The 27,240-nt window shown below is 38.2% G+C and overlaps 1 protein-coding gene across 7 annotated transcripts in view; it reads right to left on the bottom strand.

Moving 5' to 3' along the window:
- Positions 1-410: 410 nt before the first annotated feature.
- LOC121300940 (CREB-regulated transcription coactivator 1-like) overlaps positions 411-27,240 on the bottom strand; it is a 60,090-nt gene continuing 33,260 nt past the window's right edge. Inside the window, exons 4-14 of one of the 7 annotated variants that reach the window (XM_041229949.1) lie at positions 26,291-26,352; positions 25,334-25,428; positions 24,163-24,305; positions 24,015-24,058; positions 18,185-18,405; positions 16,103-16,236; positions 15,322-15,531; positions 10,518-10,607; positions 6,363-6,449; positions 5,289-5,469; positions 411-1,985 (exon numbers count right to left, since the gene is read on the bottom strand). In XM_041229949.1, the coding sequence (XP_041085883.1) occupies positions 1,774-1,985; positions 5,289-5,469; positions 6,363-6,449; positions 10,518-10,607; positions 15,322-15,531; positions 16,103-16,236; positions 18,185-18,405; positions 24,015-24,058; positions 24,163-24,305; positions 25,334-25,428; positions 26,291-26,352 (1,479 nt within the window). In that variant the 3' untranslated portion in view covers positions 411-1,773. The remainder of the gene's footprint in view (positions 1,986-5,288; positions 5,470-6,362; positions 6,450-10,517; positions 10,608-15,321; positions 15,532-16,102; positions 16,237-18,184; positions 18,406-24,014; positions 24,059-24,162; positions 24,306-25,333; positions 25,429-26,290; positions 26,353-27,240) is intronic. The other 6 variants (XM_041229950.1, XM_041229951.1, XM_041229952.1 and 3 more) reach the window with 6 other exon arrangements.

The following is a 27,240-nucleotide window of genomic DNA, read 5'->3' as shown; positions in this document are numbered from 1 at the left end:
TATCTGATGGTGTTTGCAATCATTGTGAGTGGTTCAGAGTTGTTATCATTTTCTCTAAATCTGCCTGGTTTAAAGATTGTCTGGATTACTCTAATTGCCAGGACTCAATGGCCACCTTATTCCATTTAAATCATGTGACAACGTGACCTTTCAACTCTCCCTACTTAATAGACAATTTGCAGGGCTGGCAGCTTCATTGCAAACACCACAAAATAGTGAGGAAAATGTATTTTAAAAAAATACACATATTGAAATGACATTTTGAGTAATGACTTACTTTTTGAGTAATGACTTACTCAAAGTTATCATCATAACTATTAAATACTGTGCTAAATTTAGAAATACTAATAATTAAATGGCAAATGTTTATTTCAGAAGTCTTTTTCAATGTCTTCAATGAAGTACTATGTTTGTACCATTACAGTTTTATTTATTTATTTATTTTTCTTTCTTAAGAGTCAAAGCTTATTAAATCTGTCCCACACAGAATAAAAAAAAAAATGATGCCACTGACTGCAAAACATCCGCCTCAGTAGTGATCAGTAATGGTGCCCTGCTGGATAAGCCTCACCCTTCCTTATTTGTTAGCAATGAGACATCCCAAGGAGTAATAACCCTCCCGCTATTGACTGCTGGTTAATGTTTCAACCATGATGCTTCCTTAAGGATTGCACATAATCCCTTTTAGTGTGCAAGTAAAAAAAATAGACCCTGCAAAGAGTGAGTACAATTTTGTTGCCTCATCACGAATTACATTTTTATTTAAAACAATTATTTTACGAAAATATTCTTCCCATTATCTAATGGACAAAAAACTCACTACTTAAGGCAAACTTGGGTGATCACAGTGACTCATTGTAGTTGGTTTTCATCTCTGTAGTGTATCTTTTTACACCTTACAGTAGCATTTACATTTTAGAATTTGTCCAAATATAAAAAATAATACAAACTGTAAGGATTCCCTTAATTCTGCTGTGTAGACTGCAAAGTAAACTAGTAGGATGATAAAAATAAAATGTGTACAAGTGCTGTTTCACTTTAAGCATGATAATCTATTTTTAGAACCAATAATATTAACTATGGGGAGGTTTAGTACTCCTTGTGCTTAAAAATAAAAAAAGAGAAAGAAATGTTGACCAGTGCTGGTAGATTTTAAATAAATAATAAAAATAAAATAAAATATGACTATTCACATTGAATAGTTTGGCAGGGTACAAAAATAGGCAGTGAATGCTGGTCAATTCAAAATGTAACAAATAATGGCAAATAAATAACAACCAAAAACAAACAACAAAGCAGTTAAGAACATGTGGTTGTCGACAGAAGTTGCACATCTTAAATGGCAGCCTGGACACATCTAGTCAATGTAAGAAGTCATGAAAAGAATTATATTGCCATAATTTCTAAAGGGAGGTTTAGTTTTTTTTTTTTTTTTTTTTTTTTTTTTTTTTTAAAAACCGATTTCAGATCAAAGCTCAATTCGATGCAAAATACAAATCGACAACCTTAAAAGATTGTTTAAGTCTGGGCGATGCAGAATTTCCCATTCATCAGCTGCAACGAGGGACAAATGGCAAGTGCTAAACTGGGCGCAGTGGCAAAATAAGCTCAGAACAACAAGCTTAATTTTTTTTTTTTTTTTTACATAACAGAGCTGCCACTATCAACAGTGGAACACCATTCACACACATCTGAACAATCTGAGGGGTTGCTATTCTTCTCTAAACCTGCAAGGGGCGCTGTTCCCTGGCCCCTTCCACGGGTGTTCCCACGCTACAGCCGGTCCATTCTGAACGTATCCTCTGTGGCAGGATCTGCAAGGACCATGTCTGGGTCGTTGAGCATGTGAAGTCCGTCGAGGGTCAAGGGGTCGATTTTCAGTTCGTCCAGAGGGAAGTGGGAGTCTGCGTCGAAGCTGACGTCACCGACCCCTGCCAGTGAGTTGGTTAGTTCCTTGGACAAGCTGGGAGGAGACTCTCCTGTAACTGAAGCAGGATATTAGCATAGGTAAGCATCAACAAACAGAGGATTTTCATTCCAATCTCATATTCACTTTATAAAAACCTGCCCAATTATTTTACCTACCATTGTCTCCCCAATTTAGAATGTGCAATTAGGTTCCCTCACCGCAGCTACTCCCCACAACATCTCTGGAGAACCGAAGGTCACTGGGCATCCTCCAATACCATGATCAACCTACCGGTAACTTCCGCTCAACACCCAGGAACTTGAGAGCGGATGTCAGCTAGCTACCGGTCCCTGAAGGACAAAGGCCAGCCCTTTAGAAGCACTCCTGATAATGTTTTGGGTCACTGAATAATTTATTCCCCAATTTAGACACTATTAAAATGCAACATTATCTTTAAGTCATGAGTACTTTCAATAACTACTGTACATACTTTAATTCTTATGCATTAACTACAACCTTACGTTTTAACTGTAATGTTACTTTGAACCACAGTGAGCACTCGGTTATCCGTTACCCAGTTACACGCCAGTCACGCTTTGCTGTCATTGTATTAAGAATAATATTATTCCCCATTATATATACTTAACAAATAAGCATGCTTACCCTTCACCAGTTTTCTGATATGAAGCCCATCTCTTCAATGTTACAATTTACTTGAATATCCATCACAGCCTGCGTATTTATTTATTTATTTATTTTATTTATTTATTTATTCTCTCATGCCAAATCAATCTGTTTTTATTGTGCAGTTACACAGCGCTTCCTCCAGTTTCACCTGACGAAAATGCAGCCAAAACAAAAGCTAACGAGACAAGCTAGGGTAAAGTAACAGTTAATCGTTAAACATATTCTGCAAATCTGAATACTGACTTTGGATACTGTTTAATTCTGGGAAGAGTTTTTTTTTTTTTTTTTTTTTTTTTTTAAATCTTTTGCTAAATTGCATTACCTTTTACATTGTATGCAGTTCTGTGCATGGGTAACATTTTGATTTAATTTTGCTTTTGGGTCGTTAATGGGGGATTTTACATACTGCTACAATATGTACCTGATTTAAAACTATGTACTGTACTACAGGCCACATGTTGTCTCTTTTGGCAAGTGATATTTTCAGAATCATATCATTCTTCTGTTGAAAATATAGTATTGTACCAACAAAACCAATACAGTACATCTAAACGGTAGCCTACTTATTTTAAAACACAGTCCCTTCAGCTATGTTTATATGATATTGTATCTTTTTTGTGTTCCCTAAAACAGACAAGGGTTGGAACGGGCCAACATGAAATAATCAGATATGCGTCACATACGTTTAACCGTTCCTGAAGTCAATGTTTTATAGGGTTGGATATGTGAGTGCTGACTGTAAAGTACAAAAACCTGTTTTTAAAATAAAAACAAAAAAAACCCCAATTATTCTTATTTCCTTTATTGACCACAAACAATATGGCTGTGAAGCAAATAACTTTTAGATTGATTTTTTTTTTTTTTTTTTTTTTTTTTTTTTTTTAATTCCAACGCTGCAGAAATAACTAAAGGCCTGTATGCACATACTATATATTTGCAGTGATTTAAACTAAAACAAAATGATGTATTTCGTGTACTCTCCCTTTCCAAACCGACAGACATGCTCTCTGCAGGTCTCCAGAAGTCAGTGGCTCCTAGGCCCAAATCTAATTGATGGAGCCACTTCAGGGGCAAGTAAAGCTGCTACCATATTCAAGTGCTTAAAATACAACAGCTTGCTCAGACACTAAAGTGATATAAAACAGTAACTTAATGCTGTACTCGTTCTGCTGAATGTATAAACTATGCAGCTGATGACTACAATGAACTCAGCATGTTTACATTTTAAATATTTTGCAAGTGTTTTGTATGGAATTGGCGACCACACATTTAATTGTGTACAGTTGTAATATAGGAAATAGGATGCTGCAGCTTCCATGTTGTTAGTGAAGTTCTGATGTGACAGCATGTAACAGAGCTCTGCCCTATACCTGAACCTCAGCAATGCTTAGTTAACTACAACACTGTTTTCAAATTTTGGACGTACACTTCACAATATACTGCAATATATGTGAAAATGTTCATATCCACTAAATAATAAACTATGCCCTTCTGCTTTTAAAGTGAAAGAGAAAAATCAGCCTATGGGTTTAAGACACAGTTTATTATGTGGTATGAATATCTTCAGGTAAATAGATGTGTAGTTTTCTGTATTAAACATTTGATAAGGTAAAATTGAAAATGTCTGCGTTTGTTTCACACGTGTAGCTCAAATGTATTTATTTTCAGTGCTCAAATTTGTGAAATGTCTTATTTTAAATCTCATTCTTTTTTTCTCCAATAGTGGTTTAACTGAGATTGAATATATATATATATATATATATATATATATATATATATATATATATATATATATATATATATATATATATTCCCTCTCGAAAGCATGATCAGCCTACTAGATACAAGAACATTCCTTGTACAGGAAACACAGATCAGGCAGAGTAGGGTATGCACAGGAAACACAGATCAGGCAGTGTAGGGTATGCACAGGAAACACAGATCAGGCAGGGTAAGGTAGGTGCAGGAAACACAGATCAGGACAGGATGGGGTATGTACAGGAAACATAGATCACGCAGTGTAGGGTATGCGCAGGAAACACAGATCAGGCAGGGTGGGGTATACACAGGAAACACAGATCAGGCAGGGTGGTGTATGCTCAGGAAACACAGATCAGGGAGGGTAAGGTATGCACAGGAAACACAGATCAGGCAGTGTAGGGTATGCACAAGAAACACAGATCAGGCAGTATAGGGTATGCGCAGGAAACACAGATCAGGGCAGGGTGGGGTACACATAGAGGGCAGGGTGGGGTATGCACAGGAAACACAGATCAGGCAGGGTGGGTACTTTTTCGGTAGCAGTGTTAGTGAGTGACACATTACACAACGTGTTACTGTAATCTGATTACGAATTTCATGCGAAAAAATAAGGTAGTTACATTTCACTGCAGCAAATGCATAATGGAAATCAGAAGCACTTTAGTAGTGCAAGTCAAACCTTACACATGACAGGAACATGCTTTTCAAACACGTTGCTAGAAATGGTGTCAGGGAGGGAATGTGTGGATTCGACAGCTGGATCTTTAAAGAACATTTCCAAAACAGTCTGAACAAACCGAAAAGAAATACTTCTGTAAAATGTGCCTGGGAGTCCTGATTTGTAATTGTGACACATTTTTGTTTTCTTCAGTAACTTTTAAAGTTCCCCACCCTGCCTGCCTTTGTGATGGTGTGCAGTCGCTGGTGGTACCTGTCAATATGATGTTGGGGATGTTTCCGTGGCTCATGTAACTCAGTTGCTGTGAATCTTGTAGACTCCCATGACTCCCTGTCAGGCCCATCATGGTTGCCTGGGAGTAGTTCAGGGTGGAACACTGGCTGTACAGGTTATTGGAGCTGATGGGATTCTCAATCATATTGAACTGTTCCAGCTGTGTGGAATAAACATGAATTAGAGAATCAGGAGTGAGAGGACAATTTTTTATTTCATTTTTCTCCCAATTTTAGAATGTCCAATTACTTTTCCTCACCGCAGCTCCCTAGAAGGAGAACTGAAGGTCAGGGGGCATCCTCCGATCCCCAAGCCAATCACCTCATTACATCCAGGAGCTGCCGGCCACTGGAGGACAAAGGGCAGCCTTTGAGCTCACTGAGCGCCAGGCCAAAGGGGTCCACTGCAGCACGGTGAGTGAAACAGTCCCTGCCAGTTTCCATTCCCTGTGGTATCCCCATCGAAGACTGCCAACTTCACCAACCCTAACCTGTTCTCCCCCGACTGTATAATTCACCCTGCCAGAGAAGATTGTTTTGATATTTTTATTCACACATCAGAGGTGAATAGGGAATTTTCTTCTAAACATGCTCCCTCCCGCAACAATGCTGATGCTCTGATAGAAATTAGTGCCGTATTGTGGGAGCTAAAAAAAAACAAAAAAACAGCAATGTTGCAGAGGGAGCTTGATCTAGAAACACTTCTCCTGGCGAACGCTTCTGAGTAAATGTTAAGAAATGCTTCCCCAGTTGATTTATGACCCAGGATGTGAGATTCAAATTTCAAGAGTTGGCAATATGTTTAAAAATATAATGCGTTATACGGACAACACAGGACACAGCAAAGGTTAACGCAATGTGTTTCTTGTAAACACTTTAACAGAAACTACTTTTTCTATTGAAGTTTACACCCTACCAAAAATCTGCAAGAAAGAAAAAGGCACAGCAATAATACAATTAATAACATTCCATTCAAATCAAACAGCACAATGGCACCAGAAAATATGGCAATGTTACTGTGGTAAGCTGCAATCTGAGCAAAGACTACACTCACCTGGTGGGACAGAGCATTCGTCTGCCTGGCCGTGAGTTGCTGATCATAGTACGAATCCCCAAAGATGCTGCCAAGGATTGAAGTGTGCTAAAATAAAAGCACATGCGATTTAATAAAGGATCTGACTCAAAACAAATACACTTCGTCACCACCTTAGTTTTTTATGCAGAAAAAGAACTGCAAGATGCCTGGGGTTTAAATATCATTTTCCAATTCTAAACAGACAAAAAACAAAAAGCAATCCAATAAAAAAATTCTCATAGCTTACTAATATCCTGCCTTCTAGCTGTCCAGTTTTCCTGTCACCTGTGTTTTCAGTTCTGCGTAACAGGGCAACATGGTACAGATGTGAAATGCCAGCTATCCTAATGAACGTATTCTTTTTGTTTAGATTCATTTCGTATAATTGTCTGTTTCAGTTGCATACTGATGACTTTCTAAAAGTTTGAACTCCTACCATGGCCTCTACAGAGCTCTTTAGAGACATGTCTAACATGGTACTAAGAGCCTAAAATATGGAAACTGTCCCAAAGAAATAATATGTAATTAAATTGCTTTTATTTAAAAAACAGAACAAAAAAAAACGTGTTACATTTGTTTTCATAATTAGACAAGTAAATCTATGTATTTATGGAAGATATAGTTTGTGCATGACGATATGCATTGAAACATTACGTACATTTTTCGAATAGTTTGTTCTTGTTATCATTGCATATTTTCTGACTTATTTATATAAAATATAAAATCGTTACAAATATGTCAAACATTACTATTCAAACAGTACTCGGAAGCATTCCTGGTCCTCGGTAGAGCTCTCAGAATCACATCTAACCTCATCTGCTACACCAGAGTGTAGCCCTTAACCTGCCCCCTGAAACACTACAGTGGTCGTAAAAAATATCACACCGCACACTTTTTTTCTTACATTCACTGTAATATTTTAGGGGGGGCAGGTTAATGATTACACTCTGGTGTAGCAGATGTGGTACAACATGATTCTGAGAGCTCTACAAAGGACATAGGGACAATTCTGGAGCTTAAAAAGGCTCCAGGATGTGATGATTGAAACACAATGTGAATCTAAACATGACAAATACAACTGAGGCACTTGCTTAAAACAATGTTAACTGGATTCTGTTTCAATGAACTGATCCCCATTTAATTCCTTGTCTCTGGTCACAGGTAGTAAGTAGCATTCTACACAAACCAAATGAAAACCAGATGCAACATCATATTCAAGGCTATCACTGGATCTGCAAGACTGTCTGAGAACTATTTCCTTTCAACCAGGATAATATAAGCATACAAAAGAATATATACTGCTACGATTTAGATACTGAATCCATGAGTAGAACCGAGAATTAGCTGGTGCTTTTAACAATTAAACTCACTACATACACTGCTGCTGGCTTAAAAAAACAAAACAAAAATAAAAACCAAAACACATATTTTGATGTTTTGTAGCTTTAAAAGACCATGAAACACTGTTTCCAGGAAACAAACAAAAATAAAATAAAAAATTGTTTATCAATTTTTCCATGTGGTGTTAAAGCTGCATTGTATCAATTTTGGTTTTAGAAACGTTGAAAATTGTTGAAAATGTCTCAATTAAAAGGAGGATACTCATTGGTGCTTTTAAAGGTCAATTATAAATCTAAAATATTTTCAATCACAAATTAATTACTTTAACTTCTTGACACTGCAGTGCGATAGAATCTTGGAAGTTCCATAAAAATCAGTGGATAGATATTTTTGTCCCTAAAACCTATGTAGATGCTTGAACTGTGGTCAAAACAATGTATTTCATCTAATTTAGTTTCCTTCCCATGAATTCAGCCGGTGCCAAGCCCCGATTTTTAAAATGTTTTTGTTGCCATTATGTGGGATTCAACGTTTTGTTGAACATATACCCAATGGGGCAAGCCACTATTTTCACATCTCAGCTGCCTGGGCTCTGAAACACATTTTTGTCTAGTTAAGCATCCCTTTCTGTAATTTGCCAGGTGCACAGGTATGGTTTGAGCTATAGTAACTCTCTGGAATTGGGCAGGTGCACAGGACCGGTTTGTGCCATGGTCCCTCTCTAGAACTGGGCTGGTGCACAGGTCTGGTTTGGGACATGGAAACATGAAGTGATCTCTTGACCGCTCTACAATGTCATTTTGCAGTAGGATTCTATGGAGAAGCAAACATCTCTTACTCATGGCAGTGAGCAGGGACGCATTACAAGCCGTACATACATTTAAACAAACTGAATATTTGAGGGGCATTCTAGCTAACCTAGGGAGAAGAAATTCAGGTAAGATAAATACTTCTTGAGACTACACTTTAACTAGTGGACAGAAACAGTTTCCCTGTGTTTCAGGGCATAACACTGGCTTGCTCCTTGTAGTTTCTTACTGTTCCCTTACCTTTCTATGCAAATCACCCTGCGTGGTTCTATCTGTAAATATATAATTACTACGTGAGAAGGGCAGAGGCCCTGCAAGTGTCATTAAGCCCTGTTGGTTAACTGGTTGCCATTTATGGGGGAGGGGGGGTGGCACCCTGTTGATTAACTAGTTGCCATTGGGGGTGGCGCCCTGTATAACACAAGGGCTGGGTGACAGCGCCTAGGCGGTTAGTTGAGAGAATTGACTGGGACTAGAAGGCTGTCCCTGTCATGACACAGATAATGCCTTTGCTTGGGTGCAGTTTTGTTTTGGATTTGTTTGTTTTATTGTTTAACTCTTTTTTTTATGTAAAAAGTGTGCCAAGTAGTGCATATAACTGCAGTCTCCCATCTCCTGGGTGTGCTTTGTTGACGTTAGCCAGCCTAGACTGTCCAGCTACCTTACAACAGTATGAAGGAGCTTTCACCCGAGTGCAGGAGCTGCTCTTCAGTTAGTTGCCTGCCATTGATATTTTATACTGTTACTTCAATTTGGCACCGCAGCATTTATTTTAAATTGAACAAAATGACTGCGGCCCTTAAAAGAGGGCAGCCATTATACAACCATTTTCAAACACTGCAATATCTTATTGCATGATTTATGACAATTTAGTATCGCGGTTGCTTATTTTCTGTGATATGTCAATTTGAAATTGTGTTTCTGCACTGAATTGTGTTACTGCACTGACAAAGGCCAGTGGCCGCAACACGCCTGCGTAAATGCGCTTCATTGTTATTTCATAATGCTGTTATAATAATAAATATATAAGCTCAACAGCAGATACCTGGTGAGTGCTTGACTTTTTACGACATTCTGTATATTTACTTGAACCTATAGCACACAGTCAATACAAGAACATTGATCTTTTAGCGTGCTCCTATTCTTTCAAAACTACAATATATCCTACTCAGTTATTTTTTTTCTCACTGTTTAAGTTACTTGTGATTTCTCTGCAAGAGAAACCGAAACTAAATCTTCTCACAGATAGTAAGCACATTGTTTTTATTTGTATAGGGATTACAATTGAACTAAAATCAAAACCACCTAAAAGACCTTCAGAAGGACCGCTGTTCAGTAAATGTGCTTACTATGTGTGTACATTAGTTTGTAATCACTGACTCAGGCTTAACAAAGATTGATCACTGAAAACAAAAGGACATATTTTATGCGTTCTGCTTTAAGGTCAATTCTCTTTTTTTGACAACATGGAAGACACACTGCAGCGACATATAATCAAAGCACTCTGACAGTCAACAGAGATTTTAAAATATTTTGTAATACACTTAAGGCTTGGTTGTCCTGTAACTTGTGTAAGCTGCTCTTTGTTATACACTTTTAATAGGTCATTTATGTCTTTAATGTTGTATTTTTTTAATTAAATGTACAACAGGAGGTTATTGCTATAGTTTAGAGCAGACGTAATATGGAGAATTATTACAGTTGTCATCAATGGGTCTGCCTGGGGACTTTCAATAGAAATTATAATACTGGCTTAATTGAACATACAATGCATCTTGTGTCATGTAAGTGACACTTAAGTTATAATTGTATGTGGCCTTCATAAATAAATACAATAATACAATAAACAAACAACGCAGAATACAAGGCTGCCATGGTGAGGTGCGATGCAGACAAACACAGTGAGCAGAGGGCCCATGGGTCAGTGATGGAAGGCTGCACTGAAAACGGAAAGCAAGGCCCTTGGAAGCACTGTGTCCCTTACTTGAGGGGAGCTGCCAGGAGAGAAGCCTTGATTGGAGACAGGAGAGGTGGGAGACTGGTTGGCTGGCGACCCAGCATTACTGCGGTACTGCTGGAGTGAAGCATACAGGATCAACATATGTGTTAAAGACAAGAGCTTCATTTGACCACTGAGAAATAATCCCTTACTGGTTTTATCCACCCGGGACAGGATTATTGCACTACATTTTCTGCACATCTCAAACTACAAACATTCAGTTTCTGGCCCCTTTTGTAACCGGCCTCCAACAACATATTTGCAAATTGTGCAAGCATACATTAATTAAAGACATTGGTTTGTCTTCCAGACAAGAGCCCTGCTTTATCATCACTGATTGGTTACAACAAGGTAATGGAGCTTTCTCATTGGTTCAGGTGCTTCCTTTTCTCACTGCAAGCTGTTTTAGTAAAAAGGGAAACTTGAGTGCACCGCAACACAGAGTTTGTATGTCTTTTTACACATTGCAAAATTTCAACAACAATATTTACTGTTTGTATTTTTTGACATATTAAAGTAAATGGCAGGGTGTCTGCCATCATTTCGAGTGGTTTTGGGTTATGTTACTCCAATAGAATTATTTAACCTTTTCTCTCAATCTGCCTTTAAGAAAGTGCCAGGGCAGAACAGCCTTCCTAAATATCAGGGACGGACAGAAGATTTATTTTATCAGACTACATAATTCATGTGTCAAAAATATTTGCTACAAAACAGCATTTTAACAACAGTTAACCTGTATTTACAGTATAAAACAGTAAGGGCCCCACATTGAAAAAGCTGCCTGTACTTTAGACGGGAGTAAAAAATAAATATTCATCTTGGAATAAATAAAGGCTAAATAAAGCAGGTGGGGCTGAGAGAGTTGAAAGGTTACAGTGCCACATGGCCTGAGTGGAATGAGGAGCTCCACTCAGTGCTGGCAGCTAGAATTCTCCAGACAAGCTCAAAGCAAGCTAAAAACTCAATTTTGGAGACACAAGCCAGAACCAATGTGGTTGCAAACAGCACACAATAGCAAGCCACCGGCAAATTAAATCAGATCGTTTCATTTCGTTATTCCTTACCCACACTTGAAATGAGTTCCATTGTTACCTTGAATTAGACATTCCCAAATGAAATAGGGCTGTGAAATGGTGACTCATAAACCTTATGAACGAAGAACCTCAAAGCTCACATTTTTATATATGAAAGTTCACACAAGCACCTTGGAATTCTTTACTTTCCCCAGCACTATATTTATTTAGTTATTACTGTGTATTCCACTTAGTGTTTTCAAAGAGATACTTGTATACAAGATTGTTATTCTATGACTTGAGGGACCTTACAATTCGTCTTCAAAGTTTTGTTGAAAAATATTGATGTCTGGGCAAATTATAAGACATTACTTCACCCGAGTGATTTTGTGATTTACTTTTATTATACAATAGTTTAGGAACTATGAAAAATACTTTAGTAGATGTTCCACTCCAAAAACAAACAAACAAAAAATTATATTTTTGAAATTATTATTCAATAAAATGTTTGGGTTTCATAGAAATAATGGTACAAAAAGGACCCTACACACTCCATGAAAGTTTCGTTGATTTTTTTTTTTTTTTAAATATGGGCAAAATACAAGACATTGTTTCACCCGAATGACTTTATGAATTGAGCCTTTTGTTAAAAAACACAACACATGATTTAGAACTGAACATTTATTTTAAAAATAAATACTGAGAACACCTATATTATATACACTGAATCACTGTCAGAAAATTCTGATTCACTGAATCAGACGACAGTATGTATGCCAACAATGATCTAATTGTCTTGCCATCTTGAAATAATATTTTGTAAACATTTATACTGTGTGCATATCAATTTCTGTACAAACAGTAAACATATACACAGAATCCCCCCCCCCCCCCCCCCCCCCCCCAAGCCAACTATAAGCATGCATAGTAAACACCAAGCCTTATAGCAGAACCGCCTCTGGAACTGCATATTTAGAAATAAAATATGAGTTCTTCATTCCATTATTATCAGTAATAAGGGGGAAAAAAAAACTTAATAAAGAGTGCAATATGTTTAACATAGCAGGGGGTTCTGAAACACTGTAACAAGGATTATTAGAGATTGAAGGTGACACATGTACTTCACACTAGACATAGTATTTTATACTTGTTTCTTAGGGTAGAGGCTTGTCTTCTACATTATATTCTGAGCACTTTGAAGTATAGCATACAGACAGATGCCTTCATACTTCATTCACACACACACACACACACATACACACATACACACACACACACTACCAGTCAAAAGTTTGAGTAAACTTGCTGGAAACTAGGTTTTTTTCATAATTGACAATGTTTTACGTCGTATACGTTTCTGTAAATACTTGAAAATGAAAACACATGTTTCAATATACAAAACAAAAGCAATGTTCAAGAAAATTGAAAATTGTCTCTAAATCTTGGATTCCTCAAAATTGCCTTAATAACAGCCTCACAAACATGAGGCATTCTGTTAACAAGTTTCAGCAGGAAATCACCAGACATGTTTTCTCAGCTCTTCTGCAGCAAATCCCAGAGATGTAGGGCGCTTGTGGGTAGCTTTGCTTTGATTCTTCTGTCCAGTTTGTCCCATACAAGTTCTATGGGATTGAGGTCTGGAGACTGGGCAGGCCAGGTCATTAGATTGAGTTGTCCTTCACTTTCCTTCTTCGCCAGATAGTTCTTGCACAAGTTTCAGGTGTGTTTCAGGTCATTATCTTGCTGAAGAATGAAGGACTGCCCAACTAGCTGTAATCCTGATGGAATGGCATGCCTCTGAAGTATGCTTTGACAGCGATGCTGGTAGAGCTTGCCATGGACTTAGTAAAGATCACCAACTCTGTCACCAGCAAAGCAAACCCAGACCATGACACTGCCTCCTCCATACTTGACAGTGGAAACCACACATGCAGAACTCATGCGCTCACCCTCTCTGCGTCTTACAAATACGCGGCGGTTGGACACAAATATTTCAAATTTTGACCCGTCGGTCCATAAAACCGGCTTCAACTCCTAAAACGGCCAGTTTTGTGTTTTTTGGCACAGGCAAGTCTCTTCCTCTTATTCTGCACTCTTAACAATGGTTTCTTTGCAGCAATTCTTCCAGTTAGGCCAGCTTCACGCAATCTCCTCTGAACAGTTAATGTTGAAATATCTGTACTTCTAGTAGCATTTAGCTGAGCTTGTACTTCAGGGGCAGTTAATAGCCGGTTTCGCAGACTTGTAACTTGAATGAACTTGTTCTCTGATTCTGAGGTCACCCTTGACCTGCCTGATCTTTTTCGGTCCTCGTGAGTGCCAGTGTCTTCAAATTGTTTGATGGTCTTGGCCACAGCAGTTACAGACACTTGCAAAGTTCTTGCGATTTGTCTTAAAGATTGACCTTCATTTCTTAAAGTAATTACAGTCTTTTTTCTTTGCTTAACTGAGCGTATTTTGCCATTTTCTGCTCCCTTACATTCAGGAATGACAAACTTGTGCCTATGCTACCTATATTTATAGTAATCATGGACCCTCACCTGTTAACAATAATTGTTGACAAAAGGTTAATTAGGTAACATGCTAGTTAACTCAGAGAACATCTAACAAAGACACTTTTATACTTAGGCCAGTGTTCTAACACCGTGTTATACACATTTCAGAATTTTAACTGACTTGGGCTTCAGACTGAAATCCCCTTGCTTCGGGTGACCATTTCATTGAAATTGACAAGATTTACATTATCATTTAAATTTTTGAATGCAATTCACTTAAGATTATCAGCTTATATAAGTACACGTATCATATAATGAAATATTAAGTTTTTATAGACAAGTTATACAGTTAAAAGCATAGATAATCATGAAAAACCTGGTTTCAAGCAGGTGTACTCAAACTGTTGACTGGTACTGTATGAAGACTGTTGGACTGGCAGCTCCACATACCCAGAGATTTTTATACATTCAATAGCGTGCTAAAGAAGGGAAGTTTCGTCACAATTGGAAAGGCGGTTCCTAGATACGTGGAAAATCCTAAAGTACAACCAACATACACATTTATGGGACTGTTGCTTTCTTTTTATAAGTAGACTGTATTATAAACATACACCATGTCAATGTGTCTTTCTAATACAGCCGTACATCTATGAATAAGTGAAGTGTTTGGTTTTGTTTTTTACCAGTATTGGATATTATCTAAATACTATTAAAAAACAATGTTAGTCTGTTGGGACCCAAAGATGCAGTATACTCCTCTGGGGTGAAGGGTTAGGGAGCTAGATGGTATAAAAAAAACAATACTAAAACACGACCGTAAAGGAAGTGACATTTTGTAATGACAATATATAAATATATAAAGAAATAAAAGACACAATGAGACAACTTCATCAAGAGCATCACATCAAAGTGCTACTACAATCTTGAAATGTGAACAATACTAATGTTTCTGGCCTGTTAACGATTGAATACCTTCTTGATAATTGCTGCATTAATAGCTTTTACTTTCATGAAAGCAAAGGACAGTTAAAAAATTAATACAGACTGAAAACAGCGAAGGAGACTGTTCTTCACACAGAGAGTGGTGAGGGTATGGAATCGATTACCAAGCCATAAAGCCATCCTTTAAGACCTAACAACTGGACAAGCACTGATGGGTTGAATGGCCTCCTGTGATTCGTATAGTCCTACGTTTAATACTTTTTCCTATTTTCTTTTTAAAATAGGGCCCTAAGCTGATAAGGGCCTGATTCCAAGCGTTTGCACCTGAGCTGTGCTCACCGAATTGATGTCGATGCCCACGGATGTCTGGCTGCCCGGAGGAGACTGGGACAGGGTGGAGGTGGTGCAAACAGACAGGGAAGGGAGCTGCACTAGCCTGGGCTGCTGCAGGCCGCTTACTACCTGGGTGTGGGCCTGTGAGCTGGGCTGGGTGAAGAAGGTGTAGAGAGGGAGCTGCTGTTCCAGGGTCAGAGCCTCCATCGTGATAGCCTTCAAAAAGAGAAAAAAGATGACGAATTTGACCTTACAACACCATCTATTGATTTTTGTAATTCACTGCCTATCTTAACCTAAAGTAATATTTTTCCTTTAGAAAATCCATATTTGAGACCTGTGGAAACAGTTAATGGAACAATTAACCCTGTTCCGCTGTTTATCCTGCTGCTGTACCTGGGAGATGGTTAGAGGAGGGGGCAGCATTGGGGAGAGAGATTCCTGGGAGATGCTTAGAGGAGGGGACAGCGTTAGGGAGAGCTGTACCTGGGAGATGGTTAGAGGGGAAAGCGTTGGAGAGAGCTGTACCTGGGAGATTGTTAGAGGTAAAGTGTTGGGGAGAGCTGTACCTGGGAGATGGTTAGAAGGGAAAGCGTTGTGCAGAGCTGTACCTGGGAGATGGTTAGAGGAGGGGAAAGCGTTGGAGAGAGCTGTACCTTGGAGATGGTTAGAGGTAAAATGTTGGGGAGAGCTGTACCTGAAAGATGGTTAGAGGAGGGAACGGTGTTGGGGAGAGCTGTACCTGGGTGATGGTTAGAGAAAGGAACAGCGTTGGGGAGAGCTGTACCTGGGAGATGGTTACAGGGGGGGAGAGTTGCTGGGGTGGCTGCCTCCTGGAGTCTGTGTTCAGGGTGAGCGGATCCACTGTCCGCTGATGATGCCGGCCGGATCCACTTAGTGTTGCCTGTGATGTTGTAACCACTGCAGGGGAGGAAAAATACAAGTCTTAATACCTGATCTGAATGAAACTCCACCAACAGAAACTGGAAGCAATAGCTGGGCTGTATTCCAAAAAATATTAATTACCCAAAACAAACTAGTTTGTTCCAATTCTAAATAATTTAAACAAGTATGTCAGTAATAAATATCCCCACCACACCTATAGACTCAAAATTAGAGAAAACAATAACATCAACAGTATGTACAGAATACTATAGAATAAGAAACAGTAATGAATAATGGAAAATTGGACAGGTGGTATTTTAAGCTAATCAAGTTCAAGCATTGTTTTCAAGTTACACTTAGAAATGTAACTTTGACATAGATGGATGGATGTACAGTAGACCGATATCCCCAGAATCTGATATTATCAATAATTTATGATGAATAATATTGACACCAAGTTTCATGACAACTTGATAAGTGGTTTCCAGATATAGAGAGAAATCTGTGAAGTGTGACATATGTACGGCTGCCTCCACTATACCCCCTTTGCAGGGGATTGCAATAATACTCCGGCTGTACATAACATTATTCATTACCCTACGCAAACCTCAGTTCTTTACAAATGTTTTATTTTATTTTTAGGGTTTTTGTGAAGCGTTGGCTTCTTGCTCTTGTATAATAGCGTTTTCATTGATTATTCTTGATTACCTGTCAGTTAGTCAATTAGCAGAATGTGAAATACAAAGAGACAGTTTGACAGACAGAAAGGGCCATCCCAGATTCCTGATAGGATCACTTGTGCTCATCCTGCAATAATGATTGCTAACTGGACTAATCTGTCATAAAATAGACAAAACTGCATTATTTCAGAGACATTTCACATTATACACAGTACGATTATTCTTCTGATAACTTCTTATACCAAGACTAAACCTATTATTGGTTCTAGTGAAGTAATCATGAATTTAGTGAGGGTCAGTGGACTTAGCCCTAACCATTACCATGACCAGTTACAAATTAAGTGGAGATAGACTAAGGACAGAAGGTAGAAAATAAAGGAATAGGTTACCTCATCATGCTGTGCAATCACTGGGATCCTTAAGACCAAACTTGACAACATTTTGGGATCAATTAGCTACTAGGAACCAGACAAGCACTGATGGGCTGAACGATCTCAAATGTGACAAAATACTGAATATTAAGTCAATTGGCCTACACTGTACACTTACTACTATGTAAGGGCAACTATTAATATGGCTTACATATTTCACGATTAAAACTCTAAACCCTATAGACAATGCAACCAAACATTTTTTCCTATTTTTAATCTTGCTGTATTGGAGTAATTGAACCTATATAGAACCAACTAAAACCACTCATATTTTAGCAGTGATTATTATTATTTGTATATTTAGCAGACACCTTTATCCAAGGTGACTTACAGAGACTAGGGTGTGTGAACTACGCATCAGCTGCTCACTTACAACAACGTCTCACCAGAAAGACAGAGCACAAAGAGGTTAAGTGACTTGCTCAGGGTCACAAAGTGAGCCAGGATTTGAACCGGGTACCTCCTGGTTACAAGTCATTTTCTTTAACCACTGGAACACACAGCCTCCTTGGTTATTTGTTTTTTATCCATTTGATATAAAAGTCCTTTTGATTTTGCTTCCTGATTTTTATATTTCCATAGAAACGTGCGTCTCCCAGTGTGCGCAATATCTATGCACTGAATTGTAGGATTTTTACAACCACATATCCCAGTATACAATAGTGGAAGACAATTTGGTCCAAGTGATTAACTCTAAGGTAGGGCAAATGAGGGAAAGGCTGCTTTTCTTGCCCTGAAACTCAATAATTTGGTATTATTTAATACCTGCTGAAAAAACATGTTAAAGGGAATTCCTTGTATTTTTTGAGAATCTGCAGGCCCTTGTACAGATGCCATGCCGTTGCATATGCAAGGCAATAGCTGCAGGCATACCTTGGTTAGCAGTGGTGATGCCCAGGTGGGTGAGGGTGGCTGCCAGGTTGCCAGTGCTGCTGGAGGAGCTCAGAATTGGGAAGGATGAATCTTCAGGGTCCAGCGGGGTGGGGAGAGGAGGAGGGAAGTGGATGTTTGTCAGGTCTGGCAGAGACCCCCCTGTGTTGTGAGCAGCTGGAATCAGAGATGATGTTGTTTCCTGGTCAGGTGATGTAAATATACTAAATCCAAAGAGAAAAATAATACAAGCATTATACTGTGCTGAAACTATTTCAGTTAAGTAATTTCAATTATCATTTTAATTTCTTCTTTAAAATTTAGTTTGTAATCTTTCTGCTTGGTAAAAGAAACACAGAAAAACAGCAACACAAGCACCAGTTCAGATCACTCCCTGGTTCATCTCAATCTCTGAAGATGCAGAGTTTCATGAAGATCAAAAGGAAGAAAATATTTTTGTTTCCACTTTTTTTTTTATTTCTCTAGATCTTAAAATCTAGTTTTACGTGTGATGTTAGAGTGTTGAGAAAAATATTCAATGGCACTGGAACAACTGAGATAGTCCCATTAGGATTTCCCATAAAGTGCCATCCTGTATAGGCTGCCTAGCTTGGCCTAAGTAATTACTGTGACTCCCAGTTTATCCCGGCACAAATCAGCAATCTTGTGCTTTAATGCAAATCAAGGAAGCTCAGTTGAATTAAATTCTCAGTAGCCCGTCTCACTCTAATCAGTTTTAATTAAGAACCAGTCACACTCAGAAAGGCTTTTATTATTTTGACAGAGTCATATCTTAGACACAGCAATACTTCCTACTGTAGCTTAGCACTTAATAGTCTATGAAGCACAAGAATCAGTATGGGAAAAAAATCTGTGAGCATGACATCATGACTGGTCAATCTGAGTGATTTAATCAAGTGCTGTGGAATTATACTGGCATAGAAATCCATGCTCTAGAGAAAGTCTTCAAAAATGACCTATTAGAAAATGGATCAGAGATTTCCTTTAACCTGATTGGTCAATACAATGTCCTTAATCTGATAAACGGACCTAGAATTATATAGTTCAAACTATGTTTAATCTCTGTTCCAAATCAATCCGTCGGAAAATATGTAAATTCAGTATTCATTTATGTAATGTACCTTTTTTCTGCTTGATGAAAGAAAATCTGTTTTCGTATATAACACTTCCTCTGAATGTTGTCAATGTAGACAAAGTCTGCTTCCTTGCTATCCTAGACGTTTAATCTGTCTATTAAATTTAGTACAGCAAAGTAAAAAAAAAAAAAAAAAAAAATAGCCAGGAAGGCGGCTTTAAATACTTTAATTTGTGAACAAGTTACTGAACAAATAGCACAATCCGCAACAACACGTGTAGGCTACTAGATATTTTTAATTACTACAACTCTCTTTACTTATTTATTTTATTTTGTTAATATATTACAGGACCCAACATTAGCTTAAATACTGAAACTTACACAACCATGCTCGCTTTTGTGTACGAGGTATCAGAACTAAAGAGCAGCACCATGTAAGTAGAAGCACACATGGAATTCAGAGCTAACCACATCATTCATTAAATATTGAGGAAAACATTTGTATTCATTAACAAAAAAAACTAGTGCGGCTCAGGACATTTCACTGCACAAGCCAGGTCTTACCAGACTAAGGATTTCTTCTTCGGGTTCTATTGCTTAAATAAGACTGGATTTGAATGAGTTTATGGATTCATTTGTTCTGTAAAAATCTTGTCTTTTTTTTTTTTTTAAAAAGGAGGGCTAAATCCCCCCCCCCCCCCCCAATTTAGAATGTCCCTCATCACAACAGGAGAATGATATTGGACAACATAATCAAGGGACCCGGCTATACCAGGAGATCAGGCCCTACACCAGGGCGGTGCCAAATCCAATTGGGTAGACACGTCCTAATGAAGTGGTAAGGCAGTGTATATAGTGAGTGCAAAACAGGTTTTATGAAACAATTTATCAGGTGCAATTCACTTTAAGAAGAGTGTGTGAGCTAGCAGCTGAAGGCCTTAATATCAGCATGCAAAGATAAAACATTATGGCAAAGTTTAAAGCATGTTGCTAATCAGGTGACCTGCAGTTCCTGTGGAAATCGTTGAAGTAATCAGATCAAAAAGCAAGAGGATAATGCGCCTGGTGAGTTTACAACTCAAATTAGGATTCCCCAGTGAAGCGTTTGATTTACAGAAATCCAGCCCTGCATGCCAGATACAGTTCAGATTAACAGTACTTTGATTTCATTTGAAACTCATTTAGTACCTCTTACCCAGTGTGCCTGGCTATCTGCTCTGCTCGTCAGAGACTCTGGGTTAGGGTGAAACTGCACCCTATGGGAATCATGTATTACATTTTGGAAAAATATTTTTACATTACCAAACATTAGAACAGACAGGTCTTATACAATATGTAACAGTGCTCAAGTAATCTTTTTATTTTGCAGACTCCTGCAGACTCCTATTTTTTCTATACGGTTGCCTGAAAATAAAATGGTTGCCTATTTAAAAACATGAGTGTGTAAGTATTTGTTACAGTCTTCGTTTTTAAAAATAAGTTAGAATAATTCAGCCCGCATAGACATACAGTAATGATTCTGAAACGGTAATAGAAACAAGCTTTTAGCGACTTTTAAATAGTTTGCAGAGTTTAATCCAACATTAACTGTAACTCTGTAATTGTAATACTTCTGGTAGTGTTGTCTTATATAATACATGACTCATGAGCCACATACGTTTGAAATATGTTTTCAACAGTCTAAGTAGTGCAAGTGTGTGCCAGTGACATTGTCACCAATGTCCCCCAGTGTATTTTGCTACACTAACTGCCACTGCAGCAACAATAAATAATAACATATCACAAAATTAAATAGAATTTAATGAAAACAGAAAGTGTGAAATGTACCATTTGCATGCGCGTGTTGAACATCTTGGATTCCAGCGAGATGGTTTCTTGGCTTTCCCTCCTGGATAAGTCACATGTAGACCACCTCATTTTCTGAACCAGAGACATCGGTGAATCCATCCACCATAAATGAAAAACAATTACTCTAAGAGTTGTGTTTTGAGTACATTTTGCATTTGTGCAGCAGTGGAGCCGATCATTTCGGCATACATTTTGTTATTTGTATAGGTAGCGTTGACATTCACTCCATTCATTTTTTGTAACTCCAGCACTGGGCGATACTTTGTGAAAGGGAGCTCTTCTTTTGCAATAAAACAGGCGGTGATCAATTCTATGCGCATATCCTCTTTGATTCCGTTTGATGAAAATACATGGAGATTGTCTGCTGTGTTGGTTGCATTTGCTTTTCTGAAATATACAGCTGAGCCTTTGCATGTCTTGCACTACTGTTAAAAGAGGTACAGCCTGCTATAAAATCAGTATTGCTGTCAATTTGTGTCCCTGCTTGCCTACAATAACTGCAGTGCATTAGCCCTGACTTGGTGAACTAACCAGCTGAAGTGTTGGCACCACGATGGCTGAGCTTTTCATTTCACCCGCTCAGAAAACGAAGACTTGGATGACTCGGTCAAAATAACAAAACCCTTTGAGTGTGACCGGCTCTCAATTAAAATTGATTAGAGTGAGACTGGCTACTGGGAATGTCATTCAGAAGTTGAGTCGCTCTCCTCTTTATTTGTGCTGCAGCGGTTTTGTAATACATTTGAGTATTTTCTGCTGTTCTTTCCCTGCCATTTTTAGCACGTTTCAATTTTTACCACCTGACTTGACTGTTCTGGTCTGCATGTTCATTATTATTATTATTATTATTAGTAGTAGTCGTAGTATTTTATGTTCAAGTTAATTTATGCTAAAGTACAGTACACCCATTTGATGCCTTCATTAAAGCATAGTTCTACTGCAGGATTAGTACAAAATGTGTCTTCTTGAAAAAAACATCTTGAACTACAGCCAGCTATGGAGCACGGGTCTGGATTACCGTAATGTTATTATGCACGTGCAAAGAGAAATGTGCTGTATTACTATATTTTTATGTTAAGAAAAACATCTAAATATTGTTGTAAAATGTTGTAAAAAGTATGTATGAAACAAGAAATTCCAGCAGAAAGGTGGTCACCTGAAGGCCCCTAGATTAATATTTACAGTCGCCTACAGAGAATAAAGGTTGCCATGGTGACCAAAATGGTTGCTACTTTGAGCACTGTGTAATATATGAAGAACCTGATGGACAAAGTAATTCTAGATAACAAAATAATTGCATTAATCTCACCCATCTTGCACATCCATTAACTACTCAAGTCACAGATGTGCAGTTGTTAAAAGAAAGACATGTTATAGCTAGGGTGTCTGATTTTTAGGTCAAACTGTTTTTACAAATTAGGGTGAATGCTTTTTTAAAAATCTTAATTAAAAAAAAAATAAAAAAATGAGTCAAATTGGGTTAAACCCCAAAATCAGACGCCCTAGTTATAGTGGACATGTGTTTTCATTTTAAAGCAGACATCTGGTACCACACTAGATTAATGAAAGTTCAGTTTGCATGTATTTCCTTCAAGGGAGTCTTTCATTGGTTATTCCATCCCAGTCTCTTCTGGGTCATGTTATTGACTGAAAGCATGTCAGCCAACAGAGAAAGCAGCTGACCGTGTATTGACAGGGAAGAAGCCAGTGAATGGGTGGGGACAGTTTCAATTTCAAGTGAAATGACCCAGGAAGTGCAATGGCTTGCCAATAGAGGTTTATTTAACCTAGTGTAGAACTTGATATCATGTTTTAAAAAGAAAATACATATTTGCTACACCAGATACCAGTAAACTTAAGCTCAAGCAAAAACACAGGATAGCAACACATTGCATAGAACTTCTGGTTAGTTAGTGAGAATACATTTATTTACATTGAATGCATCTTGATTTTACAGTGATTACTTATTTCCTATGCACAGCAGCACAGCTCTCCATTATCACTGGCTGTCTAACATATTGATGTGAACAGGCTGGCTGTAGGGGTGATGTCAGGCCAGAAAGGAGTACATAGACAGAGAATACTGGCAAGTGAAACTGATATGCTGTGGCACTCAGTGTGTTTATTAAACAAAAAAAGTTAAACAAAAAACAGCACATGCCACTTTGGGCCAAAATAAACAGACAAAAAAATGGACTAACACTAAAACAAACAGTGGACGAACACTAAAAACACAAAACAAGTACGGTGCTGGTGCTTCCAGCACTCGTAGCAGTTGTTATTGTTGTTATTATTATTTTTACCTCCTCACTCTCTCCTGTTCCTTCGCCTTGAACACACAATCCTGAGTGAGTGAAACATCTAAACACCAACATTAACACACCACATGCAACACATAACACAAAATACACACAGGGGCGGAGCATACTGCCACAATTGAGTATACTGCACTCTAGCTTATACATACATTACTCAGTTTGTTTTTCTCACCTGGACCGTTGTGTGTATCTTTTAAAACTGCACACTTGAGACCTATAGTATGGATGTTCTGGCAGAGAAAATACATGGAAGTACTTTTTAAACTACAGATACTTTAAGATGAGTTAAGGAGATTCCTACCAACCATGAATCACTTCCACACACAATTCAAGAGCCGCTGGTATACTACACACTGCTATGCAGACCTTCTGGTCAAGTATCAACACAAGTAGTGAAGAAAGAGCAAGACTTTTTCATGATCCCTGCAACTGCTCCCAGACATGCATTCCTAACACTCTCCAGTTTCCAGAGGTGGAAGGCCAGTGTACCTGCCCCCCACTGAACTAACAAAAGTACAGAAAGACCAGCGTACCCCCACTGAGCTAACAGAAGTGCAGGCTCAATACTCACTTGATTCCCGGGACTTCACAGGACTTCGGCCTCGACGACACATTCTGCAAAAAGAATAACAATGTCTCTGAAGTTGGCCAATTATCATTCCACCTTAAAGAATTGGAACAACGCTCACTGGTGTTCCAGACTGCACAGGCCTTCCTACCTTTTTGTTGTCCCACATTTGCTTTGGGTGTGTTTTGTCCATCTCGGATTCATTTTCTTCTGTGCCAGGTACTGTTAATAAAAGCACTGTGGGGGGGTGGGGACGCGAACAAAGTTGAGCAGCTTTTATTAAACATGTGAGACCTTAACCAGAAGAAAATACACATTAGGTTGTCCACAGCAGACTTTAGGCAAAGACTAGCTGAACAGCAAAGTGACAGTCAACCTCAGAAACTGGATGTCAACTAATGGCACATGATTGTGAAGCATGCCATTTCAGATGGATGGGTGTGCAGTTGCTGTTGCTTTTTATTAACATATAAATGACATTTTAGAACATTAATATATAGCTTTTAAATTCCAAGCAGTTTAAAAAGTAGTGCAAAAACAGCAGTGTTACGAAACAGTATATTCACAAATAGAGCACCAGACATTATGAAATGCATGACTGACTGAAAAAAAAAAAAAAAAGAGAGAAGTGGTGACTAGTCGACCTAATTGACCTATTCAACTATTGGATTCCAATTGGATGTTCTACCCTACTTAGCATGGGTTTAAAATATCAGTTGTTATCTAATGTATTCTTTTTATATAGTCACTTCATATAATTTTCTTTTTCAATCGTCAAATCCTGGTGATAAAAGCAACCCTGTGAATTCAGTAAAGCTTGCAGAACCATGTCTACCCTGCAAGTCAACCATTAACCTGTGCCCCTGCAACACTGCCCCCAGTGGAAGTAAGAAATGGCACATTTGTTCCATGTGGTATTTTAGACAAGAAATTCGTACATCCACAAGGGACTAGTGTTTCCGAGGTACAAGTTGAGGGTTACACTCTGGTGTGCCAGATGTACTTGAAGGTTAGATGTGATTCTGAGAGCTCTATTTGGGCACCATGATGGGAGAGCTCTACTGAGGGGCGCTTTAAACCTGAGTATGTGGCGTGATGACTCAGACAGTAAATGATATACAAAGTGAATCGAACTAAGAAAAAGACTACACTAATTAAGGCTACTTAACTGAAATAAACAAAATGTACTCCGATTATTTGACAATGAGCACCGATGTTCTTTATCCTGTTTAATCTCTCTGCAACGTTGGCTCTGAATTATCTATTAGCACTGACAGATATTATTGCAGTGTGGGAGCATTTAATCTCCAGCAGCAGCTTACCTCGTTTGTGCTGCATGTCCTGTGATCCTCCTGTGAAGGTGTCCTGTGGGTTGGGGTTCATGGTACTCTGATGCAGGGCAGAATCTGAATTGGTCCTACCGGAACAAGGGGGTTGCACAGTTTAAGAAGGAATCACTTTTTCTTTTTTCGTATATCCTTCTCTACTGATTACCAAGAGCTCTACTAAGCATTTGACCCACAGCCTTTTAAGCCACAAAGGACTAATGTATGACATATTATACTCAAAATAGACCTTGTTTAATGTCCTCCCATAATTCTATTTTACTATAAGAATGAATTTGGTTTTGCAAAGGGTCTAATGATGTAATGCACTGGGAGTACTTACATACTTTTCTTTAGCAAATGTGCAAGTCACTGCATCTAACAAAACAGTTCCACAAAAATTCTTTGTCATGCAAATATATTCATTTTATAGGTCTCAAATGTGTAATTTTGAAAAAAAACATGTTCTAGCAAACATGTACTTTCATTTCAAAACATGATAGCTGGTACCATACTAGGGTAAAGAAAACTTGACATGCCATGTTTGATTGTCTTTCACTTCCTGGGTCATTTCACCTGGAGAGTGTCACCACCTCTTCAGTGGCTTCTTTCCTGTCAATAACCAATGAGCTGCTTCCTCTATTCAATGACAAGTTTTCAGCCAGTAATATGACCCAGAAGACACTGCTAAGTAAAATGACCCCGGGAGTACAAGTACAAACAGATAACCCAAGAATAAGGCACAGAAACTGAGCTTCCTTTAAACTGAATTAGCACCAGATTTCATGTTTTAAAATTAAAATCCATGTGTGCTATAACATGTGTTATTTTTAAAACTGAGACGTTTGTAGCAAATAGAAGTGATAAATTATTAGGATTTATGGAATTATTTTATTAGCTACAATTACTAGAAGTACCAATATTTTAAAAAGTGAAAATGTCGGTATTGCTTACCTTCTCCAGCTGGTGTCCGGTGGGGGGGACAGGTAAACAGAGCTGTAGGGACAGCTATCAATGTGGGGCTAGCAGTCAAGGAACAGCAATCAAGGAAACACTTCAAAAAGCAGGAGGGGAAAATCAACAGGTACAATTTAAACCAAGTCAAGTGGAAGAATCTTTAAAAAGCTCAGTCCATATTCAGTTGTTTATTTGGACTTAACTTTCTTTTCCATACACAGTACTTGTTATACAAACAGAATGCTTGAAGAGTGTTGTGTTTATTTCACTCATGAGGACAGCCATAACTACAGTACCCCAGGAACAGTCATGATGTATCCTCTACTGAGACACAATCGGTATTGCTTCGGACACACATGTTCTGTGTACAGAAAAAGAAAATTTCTTTCTCTAGGATGATAGAGCTGTAAACTGAACTACTGGCTTGAGTATTCAGAACACAATGCTGGAAATTCTAGAAATGATGCGCTAAGGACCCAGTTACAAGCTTGACTATAAATGATGCGGAACTGCCTCTGGGGAGTGTGGTATATTCTTAATGTTGCATCACAATAGATCATAAATAGCACTATAAGTCATTGCCAGCTTTTTCTACTCAAGTAGATTCTCATTTCACTGGCTAGCAAATCCCACAGACAGATTCTACAGCAGGTCAGTGCATTGATTCCTGGCTTCCTGTGAAGGAAGAGGCTGAAAAACAGATGCCAACTGAAGCTAACTAGACGTAACTAAAATACAAAAAGTAATTTAACTCAGTTTAGCTTTTATGATTTGTATGATGCAAAATGTGATCACTTAAGGACTATTTTGTTAAAACTAAAAAATAAATGTGTAAGGAAGAGCACGTAATCATATCAACTATAAAACACACATTCAAGAACCACATGGTGAACTTCAGTGTTGTGCTTTTGGTCTTGTAGCACAATACATACCTATATTATGATGTG

Source organism: Polyodon spathula, chromosome 26 (genome assembly GCF_017654505.1).
Source record: "Polyodon spathula isolate WHYD16114869_AA chromosome 26, ASM1765450v1, whole genome shotgun sequence".
Lineage (NCBI taxonomy): Eukaryota > Metazoa > Chordata > Actinopteri > Acipenseriformes > Polyodontidae > Polyodon > Polyodon spathula.
The sequence above is the reverse complement of the archived record's forward strand: the minus strand, read 5'-3'. Positions and strand labels throughout refer to the sequence as shown.